The sequence below is a fragment of the Andrena cerasifolii genome, chromosome 3 (genome assembly GCF_050908995.1).
Source record: "Andrena cerasifolii isolate SP2316 chromosome 3, iyAndCera1_principal, whole genome shotgun sequence".
Lineage (NCBI taxonomy): Eukaryota > Metazoa > Arthropoda > Insecta > Hymenoptera > Andrenidae > Andrena > Andrena cerasifolii.
Window position 1 is genome coordinate 364,161 of NC_135120.1, and position 12,043 is coordinate 376,203.

Sequence of the window (12,043 nt, forward strand, 5' to 3'; positions counted from 1 at the left end):
CGAAATTTGGCACGCAGATGTGGAAGGAAAAGTTTAGCTATTTATTATCCTCGCCTGGCCTAACTGTAGTTTTGAAAAGCACTGAATGCAATCCCTGGCTCTGGTACGTCTTCCGAGTTCAGGTATCAAATACTAATATTGTACGAGCACGTTCGAAAAACTGGCAAGGATAGCCCTCGAGAATCACAACGCGCTCTCCGTGTTTATGAGTCCTGGCAATAAACTCTTCTTCATATCCTCCGTTTTAATCTCGCTTAAATCTTTCCAGATTTGCTGCTCGCTTCAAGCCCGCATGCGTAATAAATCTTTCCACTACAAAGGATTTTGAATTACGCTTTACATCTAGCGTCGATATCCCTACGTTTTATAGCTAACTTCACGCAATTACATATATTTACACTGGCGGAAACCGCAACACCTCCCTCCATATACAAAAAACGTTTCCAATGGAAACAGCTTTTCAAAAAGAAAACAGTACATAAATACTAAATTAAGTATGCAAAACTATATAAATGAGTAAGTATTTTATATAAATGATTATAACTACGTCTCTTCTTCCCATGCCAATCCTGCGGTAAACGAGCTACTCGGTCCACCCATTGTCCCGCAAGAAGGACGAGTTGAAAAAATGTCAGTTATATTAAACCATCTCTACAGTGATAAGATATTATTCTATTACCAAATAACATTAAATCAATTGTATGTAATACATGGTTAATACTTAGAAGTACTCAAACGCCTTAACCAAACCTATCTAAGTATTCTTATTCGAATAACCCATATAAAAGTACCGCAATACATCAAAAACGTAGATTTAACTATTTACAAAGAATCTAATCTTACACAATCTTATTTACCCCTATAGCTATTTCTATGTTGAGATCGTTAAATATTCCAATTACTTTATACGGTTCTAGCCAACTAGAGTCAAACTTGAACATTTTGGCTCCCTAAATAAATACACATCATCGCCCACAACAATTCGACGAGGATTTAGATTCTTATCGTACATTAATTTACTTTTTTCTTTTACCTGTTCTGGACCAAATTTGTTCCTAACAAATCATCTAGATGTTCGACAAAGGTTCGTGGTATTTCTTCACGACCAAATTACGATGGTATTATAGCTTTTGTGCCGAAAATGAGTTCGCGGGGAGAAAAACCTGTAGCTTCATGCACAGAGGTATTATACGAGAAGATTCCGAAACGTACCCAGTCGTCCCAATCAGTTTTTCCACAATAGTGTTTTAAATAGTCTATGAAAACGCGATGTGCCCGCTCAAGAGAGCCTAATGATTGCGGATGGAATGCTGTTGACGTAATTCTTTGTATTTTGAATATTTTGCAGAAATTACGCATTACACCACTGACAAAGTTACTTCCCTGCTCTGTTTGAATAACGCGAGGACAGCCAAACTTACTTACAAACTGTTCTGCAAGAGCGACAGCAACAGTAATGGAATCCATAGTTGGTATAGGAATAGTGTCAGAATATTTTGTTAGATTATCTTGAAGAGTTAACAGGTACCTATTACCTCTTTTAGTTTCAGGTAACGGTCCTACAATATCCATTTGCACTTTGTCAAAAGCTCTCTGAGGGGTATCCGTGATGCTCATTGGCTGTTTAGTTTTGGCAGAAAGAATTTTATTTCTTTGGCAGCTAGAACAGGAGCGGACAAAAGATGAAATATCTTTCCCCATTTTTGTCCAATAAAAATCTTCCCTTATGCGCTTGAACAACTTATTTACAACCTGATGGCCACCCACTACGGATTCATGGCACGGATTCCCGAATAATTGGTAACCTTCTTGGCAGAGAAGGAAATACGATTTCACCAGTGCAAACCGTAATGTTATATTGCGAACTATTGAATACCCGCTTTAGAAGACTCTCAAAAGAATTCCAATTTACAGGTTCGAGATTATTGTCAATTTTAGACAAACTGATGGATGTCATCATACCCAATGATTCCATAAGTTTCTTAAGAGATGATATTGAAGACGCGAGATGCCTAAAATTTTGTTGCTCAACGGATTTCACCTTGGAAAATAGATGGAAAATATGTTGAGTACCACCAGGAAAAACCATTGCTTCACCCACGTGAATGTTATATGATTGTATTTGTGTTATAGAGAAATTTCCCGGTGCCAATAAGTCATTACTGACCTGCGAAGAAACTTGACAATCAGTGGAGAAAAAATGAAGAAGGTTGTCTTTCCGCAGATAAAGGTGATCTTTACAATAAATAATACGTGGAAACGGAGAAAGATGGGATGGAACTAAATTTGTCAGAAAAACATTGAATTTATCACAGGTATACGAGTCATTTTCAGAAACATTTCCTACGGAAGATCGTGTCCATTCTTTACCTGATTCCGTCATACCTGAAGCAACAGGCTCACCCAGATTCCGCCACAACCTCATTCGGGAAGAACTAGACTGCGCACAGTCTGTGCCACGATATGAGTTGGGAAAAAGGACCGACTGTCCAGCCTCCGCTTTGACGCGAATCAGGGGTTCCTTGTTACCATTTTCTGGCAGAGCACAAATAACCTGAGATACAGGGACAGCCTCTAACGGTGTCTGAAGCGGGGTGCCTTCAATGTTAGCCTTTCCGATATCCAACAAACTACCGAGTCGATGCATGTCCTCAGTACCTCCACAGAGCGATCCTCCACTCACTATATTATCATTTAATTCTTTAAGAGATTCTCCTCCCTCGAGAATTGTTTCTATGGAAGGAATTGTCTCTTCCTCATCGGCCGTATAATATTCATCACTTGAGTCCGAATCCGTATGATTTGTTTTACTATTAATCTCACAACATTCTGTATTTGCAAGAAAAACTCTCGCTACTATCCATTCATTTTCATTTCCAGTAGTATTGTCAACGTCAATATCCCCGACCTCCTCGGAGTTTGCAACTGGTGAATCGTCGGCGCCTGCATCAACCCTTTGCAAACGCTTTGGAGGGAAGGCGTCCGTACTTTCAGTCTCAGTATGGGTCGTCTTAGATTTCGAATGAAGGAGAAGAACACTTTGGGAATCAATAGAAACTGGTGGATTCCGGGATAAAGCATCCGCATTAGAGTTAATTCTCCCAGGTTTGTATATTATTTCGAAATCGTACTTATTTAATCGAATGCGCCATCTCATGATTTGAGAAGTGGGATCTTTTACATTATGCAGCCAAATCAGCGGCCGATGATCAGTAATTAAAATGAATTTTTGGCCATACAAATACGGTCGAAAATGTTCGATTGCAAATAGAACTGCCAATAGTTCTTTCTCAATGGTTGAGTAATTACTTTCAGCGCTATTAAGGGTTCGGGATGCATATGCAATTGGGAGATCTTTCCCGATTTGACCCTGACTTAACACGGCTCCCACTGCATAATTAGAAGCATCAGTTGTTACTAGAAATGGCTGTTGAAAGTTAGGAAATTGGAGCAACGGCTTCGAATAAATAATGTCACGCAAACTCTCAAAAGCAGCCTGAACATCTTTACTCCAAACAAAGGGTACTTCTGCCTTCAATAATCGCGTCAACGGTTTGGAAATTTTCGCCATGTGAGGTATGAAACGTCGATAATAACCGACTAATCCCAGAAATTGTTTAATATTTTCCGGTTTTTTGGAATAGGAAATTTTTTCACGGCCATGATCTTCCCAGAATCCAGCTTCACCTCTTCGGCGGAAATGACATGACCCAAATAAACAACTTCTCCCGAGCCAAAAGAATTCTCAACTTTCGCGAATGTTCCTCTAAGGAATCTGCATATATGACGATGTCGTCCATATATACAAATAGCTAGACTCCTTGCAAACCAACTAAAACCAAATTCATAGTGTCCATTAACGGTTGAGAAAGCCGTTTTGGATTTAGAGTCCGGGTGTACGGGAACTTGATGAAACCCAGAGGCAAGATCGAGGGTACTAAAATATTAGGGAGAGGATACGCATCCTTGATAGTTTTCTCGTTTAATTTGCGATAATCTATCACCATGCGCCAGCGAGGTTTACCATCCGGACCAGGTTTTTTAGAGACAACCCAAATAGGTGAATTGTAAGGAGAAGCAGGTGGTTAAATTATCTTATTCTCAAGCAGTGAGTCTAACTGTTTTTTAATTTCCTCTCTGTGAACTATCGGATACTGATACTGCTTCGTACTAATAGGTATTTCATTTGTAGTCACTATTTTATGTTGGATTGTACTAGTAGAATTTAGGCAAATAAAATTGATACGGAAACTCGTTCACGATTTCCAGAATACTAGCCCGCTCGGAATCGCTCAAATCCTGCATATCGAGAAACTTTGTAAAGTGAACGAGTCTAGCAGCATCAGCATTGGACCGCCCCTCATTTGGATTTCCCGTCCGAGCCCAACGTGGTGAAGGAGGAATTTCAATAAACTCCTCTAATTCGACGGGGGAATATTAATACCGAAAGAGTCACGCAATCGTGAGTAGTATTAATAGCAAATATTTTAACAAATCCATTCTCCTGCGAAGCTAGTACCTCACCTACATAAACACCCGGCTATGTATCTAATCTCCTTATATAACCCTCCTGTCTTTCAATATTTCTCACGGGAACAGTTATAAGAGTCTTCATATGAGGTGGTAAACTAACTGAAATCCCTGTACGAAGAGGCAAGTTCTTGCCCCCCAACCCTAAGACTATTAAGCATAACGTCTTTAAATGTTAGCACTGCTTGTTGCTGCTCCAAGAATCGAATACCCAAAATTCCTATTCCCAAAATCGGAAAGTCGTCATTGACAATTTGGAATTTAACGCCAATACCGAAAATTCCGATAATCACTTCACCGAAAGTGCTAAGAACACGTGGAGCGCTGAAGCACTCAGCTTACGAGTTGCGCCGGAATTTCAACCATGGAATGGAAATAAAGTGAAACTCTTTTGAATAAACTCTATGTTTGAATTTTTAATAAGTAGCTAGACGTTGACTGTTCTGCTAACAAGTTCGATCTGACTTCTTACAAATTAACTCCTCGCTTGTCACCTCCGAGTGCCCTACTCCTCCAATTTCGGCGTGTTCCACCGACTCCCTCTCCGAATTCCTTCGTCCAATCATGGCGGTGACATCCCTTAAGTTTCGTCAGTGGGTTGTCCTCTAACCATCTCTCCGTCCTTGGCCCTTCCTTCGAGCTTCCCTCCACTCTCGGCTGGTGGTCGAGGCACGCTTTCTGATTACATATAGTTTACATAGACTGCGTACAGTACATACATTTCTAACAGGTAAATAAGCGCAACCTTCAGGGTCAAGACGATGTCGCCGACGCAAAATATATGACTTTATGACTTTCGGCCTTTCGATACCGACAATTATGAAAGCCAAGGTAGAATTTTAAGACGTTTTACGAGACGAGCAGCTGCCCGCTCGTCGAAATTTGGCACGCAGATGTGGAAGGAAAAGTTAAGCTATTTATTATCCTCGCTTGGCCTAACTGTAGTTTTGAAAAGTACTGAATGCTATCCCAGGTTCTCGTACGCCTTCTGAGTTCAGGTGTCAGCTACTAATATTATATGAGCACGTTCGAAAAACTGGCATGGGAAAACCCTCGAGAAGCACAACGCGCTCTACGTGTTTACGAGTCCTGGCAATAAACTCTTCCTCGTCCCCGTTCCAATCTCGCTTAAAACCTTCCAGATGTGTTGTTCGTTTCAAACCCGCATGCCTACAATAAATCTTTCCGTTTACAAAGAATTTTGAATTTCGCTCTACATCTACCGTCGATATCTCTATGTCTTATAGCTAACTTCACGCAATCACACATATTTACATCAGCGAGCATCGCAACAGTACCATGGGTCTGTTCCAATTCAGGCATTATGAGCATAGACTGCAGAGAAAACCGTTCCGTTTCAGTCTATGCGTGCATTGGTGGTGTTGGTGGATCAAAGGATTCTCTAGAATTCTCCCACTTCTAGCGCATGAAGCATGCAGTTCATGCGCGCATGCGTAGTTGTCTCTTTACGTACAATTTGAAAAATATACACCAAATTATGTGCTCCCCTCCTTGAAGTGACAGAAAATATAACCTACATGTCAATAAATGTTTATTGGATATTTCGTTCTTTTACGCTACATTTGTCAACTTTTTATAACTTAACATCCTTCCAAAATATTATTGTTACGCCGCAACGGTATCTTTATGAAATTGGGTATAGCATATAGGGTATAGCATTTGCTTAAAAATAAGTAGTGACTGAGAATACCGCCCATAGGCTATCTTTTACCGAAAACCGAAGCTGAAAATCTGATCACTGAATTGATTTGTATACTACTGGAATTAGCAAAGTTGATTTCACAATCTTTGCATCCAAACTTTTTTAATTTTTCCGAAAATTAAAGGGAATTAGATTCTTTCATACATGAGTCATGTTTATAGGGGATGGAGGGGGAGATTTCATCCAGGAAATCGTTCCGTCCTAGAAGCAAGAGCCGTGAAAATCAAAATAATCTATGTTTTTATCACTGAGTCTACGGCCAGAAAGCGCACAGATGTGTTTCATCGTGTCAGGAAAATTAATTTCTCCTAGACTCCATGTGACAGATAGAATTTCTGGACTTCAATTCTTAGTTGATACTGGTTCTAACATTTCAATTTTACCCCGTCGTTTCGGTGAGACGTTTCAAACATCTCCATTCCAACTTTTTGCGGCAAACGGGACGGTGATTCCTTATTTTGGTCAAAACTTTATGGAATTAGATCTTGGTTTTCGAAGATCGTTTAAATGGTATTTCACCGTGGCTGATGTTACTAAACCTATATATTTTGGGAGCTGATTTCTTAAATCATTACGGCATTTTAGTCGATATACAAGGGAAACGTTTATTGGACAAGATTACAAGATTTTCTTCAAAAGGATTTATGTGTAATGCCAAGCATTCCACTATCTCTACTATAATTCCCGAATCCTCTTACCAGCGACTTTTACCTGAATTTCTTAATTTGACGAAGCCGATTAGAATCCCTCAAGTATCTGGCCATGGAATTGAACACCATATCGTTACCCAGGGACCACCAGTGGTTAGTAAACCAAGACGACTCATCCCAGAGAAATTAAAGATTGCGAAGGCAGAATTTCAACATATACTGGAGTTGGGCATTTGCCGTCCTTCAAGTAGTCCTTGGGCTTCTCCGTTACATATGGCTCCTAAGAAAGAACCCGGAGTTTGGAGACCTTGTGGCGATTATCGCGGTCTTAACGCGGTGACGATTCCGGATAAGTGTCCTTTGCCGCACATACATGATTTCACTTTGGGACTTCACGGTAAGACAATTTTTTCAAAAATTGATTTACTGAATGCTTATCATCAGATTCCCGTTCAAAAAGATGATATACCCAAAACTGCTGTTACTACTCCTTTTGGCCTGTTTGAGTTTGTTGCCATGCCTGTTGGTTTGAAGAATGCAGCTCAGACTTTTCAAAGAATGATTAACCAAGTTACGCTGAATTTAGATTTTTGTTTCGTTTATTTAGATGATATTTTGATGGCTTCCCAGAATGAACAAGAGCATATAAGTCATTTGCGTAAATTATTTGAGTGCTTGGATAATGCTGGGTTGTGTATCAACCATTCGAAATGTGTTTTCGGAGTTAAAGAAATTTAATTTTTGGGTCATCTTGTGTCGGCAACGGGTACTCATCCGCTTCCAGGTAAAGTTAAAGCAATCGTAGAGTTGGAAAGACCAAAAACCATCGTTCAGTGACGAAGATTTTTAGGTTTGATTAACTATTATAGAAGGCATCTTAAGAATGCAGCTAAAAGTCAAGCTTTATTGAATCACTTCATTAAGGACAGCAGGAAGAATGACAAGCGTCCTGTACCTTGGACCGCCGAAGCTACCGAAGCTTTTGTGAGCTGTAAACAGGAGCTCTCTAATGCGACGTTGTTGGCTCATCCTGTTGACTCCGCTAAGCTGTTTTTGAAGACGGACGCCTCTGAATTTGCTATAGGTGCGGCATTGGAACAGTCTTGCGGAGGTGATGTACAACCAGTTGCATTTTTCTCGAAGAAAATTAGCGTTACTGAAAGAAAATATAGTACTTATGATAGAGAATTGTTAGCTATTTTTGAAAGTGTTAAGTATTTTAAGGATTTAATTCAAGGTCGTGAAATTGTTATTTTTTCGGATCACAAACCTCTTATGTATGCTTTTAAACAAACCTTAAATAAGGCTTCACCTCGTCAGGCCAGACAGTTAGATTTTATCGCTTAGTTTTCAACCCAAAGCACCAAGTCCAAGAGAAATTTGTATGGCCAGGAATGTGCAAGGAAATTAACTATTGGGCTAGGACATGCTTGCAATGTCGGTGTAGCAAAATCCAAAGAGATACAAAGCTAAGTCCAGAAAAGATCGTGGTACTCAACCAAAAATTTTATCAGGTTCATTTAGTCATTATTGGTCCATTACCTGAAGTCAAAGGTAAGAGATATTGCCTTACCTTGATCGATAGGTTTAGTAGATGGCCTGAAGCAGTTTCTATTAAGGATATAACTGCTGATACTGTGGTTTCTGCCGTTTTAAATGTTTGGGTATCAAGGATCGGTGTTCCCGTGATCATCACTACGGATCAAGGTCGTCAGTTTGAAGGAGAATTATTTAAAAGCCTTGCCAATTTCTTGGGTTGTCCTAAAACTCATACAACAGCTTACCATCCTCAGTCCAATGGTATTATTGAAAGGTGGCACCGATCCTTGAAGACCGCTATTATGTGCATGGGTCTGGAACTGATTGGGTGGATATGATACCCTTGGTACTGTTAGGCCTTCGCACATGTTTTAAAGAAGACATTAAATGTTCCGCCGCAGAGATACTATTTAGATCTTCCTTACGTATTCCTGGCGATTTTTTCGAAGACGTAGATTTTTCTGTGGAACCACAGATGTTGATTCATGACATTAGAAATAGAGTTAGATCCTTGCGAGCGCAACCCACCAGCAATCATAATAAGCGTATACCTTTTGCACATAAAGATTTAGAAGTCGCATCTTATGTCTTTGTCAGAGATGATAAAGTTCGATGCCCTTTACAATTACCTTATACTGCACCATTTGAAATCGTCGAGAGGTTAAATGAGCGCGTGTACACTATCATGCTTGATGGCAAAAGATAAATATTTCCGTAGACAGACTCAAACCTGCTTTCATTGCTACTTCGGATCTTGTTCAACCGCCGCAAACCACCAAAAAACCATGTATTATTAAAACTATTGTACCGTTGCGTGTCTACCCTGGCGCGAAGAAAAAAGTTTCATTCGCAGAACTATCGTTCTTTTCTAGGGGGGAGTAGTTGTGGGGTTTCGTGTTTGTGTGTGGTATGCCTGTTTGCGCGCGACTTTATAATTTATCGAATAAATGAAGAATGAATGAAGTGAGTTATTAATGTTTATAATTAATTGTTCTTCTATTTATTAGTTTCTAAGGTTTTTGTTACATTTTCTGTTTAAATTCAATAAATATTCTGTTCCCCGACCTAACGGACGTGTTCTTGAATTCCTCGATTAGTCACGTAGTCTATCGAATCGAATATCCCCTACAAAGTAAAACGAGAATGGCGACATCTACTGGCGTCAAGTACTAGCGTTACGTGCCATCTGTAGGCAATTGATGGCGCTGTTGCTGTGCCTAGCAGACGGCGAAATCTGCTGTCGATCTGCTGTCCATCTGACATCAGGCACTGCACTTCACTGCACTTCAGGCTCTGCACATCAGAACGCAGCCAAATGCGAACACAGACTGCTGCAGTTCTGACGTCAGATTCTGCGCTTTCGTGCCAGACCCTGCTCCCAATCTGATGTCAGATTGGAGACAGATGGTTATCAGGGCATAAGTATGTATACATATATATAAAAAAATATGTAATAGATGTGTTTAATTTTTTATCCGATGTTACATTAAGTACTATATCAGTATGTGAGCAAAAAACATACCTGAGTCAATTTGCTTTGGCACAGCTGTCGATAACAATTTGGTCTTTGAAGGATCCATGACCATTCAGTCCGCAAAATGTTTGCTACAAACTCGGCGTGTTTTATAATAATGTAAATACTCTGATGCTGAAAGGTCCTCTCTGCCGCATGCTTGAAGCCAGAACCTACATCTAAAATTATTGCAAATATATCATAATTACTATAAATCAATCACCAGAGGACACTTAATGTTTAATGCTATATTAAATGTTTTATAAGTCATGTGGAAATTCTGTTATAAACTTACAAATTCTCATCATTATTGCAATTTTTGTAAGAGCATACAATACCATCCCACTTCTTGGAACTCATTACAAGGGTGTAATAAGTGCTGTAAAAAAAATGAAGACAAAGGAAAAAAGAGAAGAGAAAGTGAAAATGATAGAAGAAACTGTACTAAAAGACTTCTTTTAAAAAAATAGTACTTAAAAGAAAGCAGAAATACTAATAAGTATTAGAGGGAAAAAGCACAATAGAAGAATATAATATTTAAATAGAAAGGAGAAATTCATGCACTAATGTAAAAGAAGAATAAAACATATCTACTAAAGAAAAGAAAAAAGAAAATATGAGCTAATAGCACCTTACACAGAAAGGAAAAGGCTACTGCACTAAAGAAAAGGAAAAGTGAAAGTAAAAAAGGAAATATAGGAAAAACTTAATTTAAATGCACACACGCGAAACAATACACAGTTAGTAAATGTCCGAACCGCACGTCTACAAGTTTCCAAAAGGAATGAGTGTGCCGTAGCCGAAAGACAACTTGCCCATTCGCGACGCTAACCTGGGAAATTCCCAATTTATTGCAGTTTATGATAGCCCGGGCCGGCCCAGACCGCGCCCCGCTTGCCGAGCGAACGTGCCGGAAACGTTTCTAAAATATTCGATAGTTCCCATTTTTTTCAGAAAAGGGAGAAAACAAACGTGTTAGAATTAATCACGGGGCACTGCAAACGAAATATTTTAACCTTACCGCAGTTTGCTGATTATTGCCGAAGTTTACCGATCATTGCCGAATGGGCATTTAAATTGGTTTTCTTAGTGATTTCCCCAGATTATTTCTGTCCTTGTCGAGTGACGCCTCTTATTATATCTCCTCTTTGGTCTGACTGTCTCGTAAAAAAGTATCATTTTGATAACTATTAATTCAGAATAATTCTTTTATCTTTTAGAAAAATACCTTTAACATTAAGTAAAACGACAAATGGGTTAAAAAAAAAATTATTCGCTGGAACATGTTAAAACACCGGAACTATGTCTAATATAAGATAATGAGGCCAAAATAGCTGCGGGGTTGTACCCATTTCGGTAACATTCGTGTATAGAGACATGGCCAATACTGTGGTATCAGCGAAAGCTAAATCCATACAAACACATATATATAGAGAGAGAGAGACATGGTCGCTCAGTGTGCTTATCGGCAGAGGGGGAAGGGGAATTAGCTTCCAGCCGCGACCGCATTTGTTGATGTACCACCAATGCACCAGGGGGACCAAGCCGTCTTTGTTTGGCTGAAGTTTTCCCGTTTAGTTAGCACCGCATTGGTAGGAGGCGCTAGGTACATCACACACACATACCTACGTGTATCAGTGAGCACGCACACAACCTTTCGACGTTGGTGAAATGTTACCATGACGACCGTCGTCATTTAGAAATGTTTGGCGCAGACACGAGGAAGTGTCCTCACTTTCCCTGGTTTACCCTTTCTAAGGCCGTCTGACCATGGATTGTCGCGTCAGTGACGCGTATGCAGCAGATAGAAGGATATACAAAGAAATTGAATATATTTTCTTTTCCTAAGAAAAGAAGAAATATTCAATTTCAATGTTTATCCTTCTATCTGCTGCATACGTGTCGCTGGCGCGACGATCCGTGGACAGGTTTTAAAGTAAACGGTGCATTACACGTATACACATACACATACGTCCCGATTCATACCAATTCACACATTCACAGTTTAGTACGCACCTCATTGGTAGGAGGCGCTACAAACTCTGCTTCAACTTTCGTAAGAGGGAAGCTTGGCCCCCCTGCAATGCA

At 39.7% G+C, this 12,043-nt stretch overlaps 1 protein-coding gene and 1 long non-coding RNA gene across 21 annotated transcripts; one reads left to right on the forward strand and one right to left on the reverse strand.

The window, feature by feature from the left end:
- The first annotated feature begins 243 nt into the window (after positions 1-243).
- On the forward strand, positions 244-9,511 carry LOC143367076 (uncharacterized). Of its 18 annotated transcripts, none has more exons than XR_013084908.1 (11): positions 244-516; positions 1,349-1,472; positions 1,545-1,847; positions 1,915-2,064; positions 2,134-2,795; positions 2,881-3,105; positions 3,191-4,177; positions 4,270-4,462; positions 5,261-7,300; positions 7,511-7,687; positions 7,773-9,511. It is a non-coding gene; the product is annotated as an uncharacterized LOC143367076 (long non-coding RNA). The 18 variants fall into 18 exon arrangements; XR_013084921.1 differs by having other exon boundaries at positions 5,261-5,437; positions 7,045-7,300; positions 7,511-9,511; XR_013084923.1 differs by having other exon boundaries at positions 3,191-3,576; positions 3,645-4,177; positions 7,511-9,511.
- Positions 9,512-9,567: 56 nt separating this feature from the next.
- Positions 9,568-11,465, reverse strand: LOC143367057 (uncharacterized). 3 transcript variants are annotated; one of them, XM_076808677.1, is made up of 5 exons: positions 10,977-11,464; positions 10,788-10,877; positions 10,251-10,334; positions 9,965-10,134; positions 9,568-9,825 (listed from the first exon to the last, which is right to left on the reverse strand). In XM_076808677.1, exons 3-5 carry the CDS (start codon positions 10,294-10,296, stop codon positions 9,568-9,570), a joined length of 474 nt encoding a protein of 157 aa, XP_076664792.1. In that variant the 5' UTR covers positions 10,297-10,334; positions 10,788-10,877; positions 10,977-11,464. The 3 variants fall into 3 exon arrangements, with proteins under 3 accessions (XP_076664792.1, XP_076664791.1, XP_076664790.1); XM_076808676.1 differs by having other exon boundaries at positions 10,788-11,465; XM_076808675.1 differs by having other exon boundaries at positions 10,251-11,112; positions 11,184-11,457.
- Positions 11,466-12,043: the final 578 nt, after the last annotated feature.

Excerpts from the sequence above, each read along its gene's own strand:
- LOC143367057 (XM_076808676.1), bottom strand. The coding sequence starts at position 10,296 with ATGGTATTGTATGCTCTTACAAAAATTGCAATAATGATGAGAATTT. Across the intron at positions 10,135-10,250 it reads TGCAATAATGATGAGAATTT|ATGTAGGTTCTGGCTTCAAG; the intron begins GTAAGTTTATAA and ends CAATAATTTTAG. Across the intron at positions 9,826-9,964 it reads GCCAAAGCAAATTGACTCAG|ATTGGGAGCAGGGTCTGGCA; the intron begins GTATGTTTTTTG and ends ATCTGACATCAG.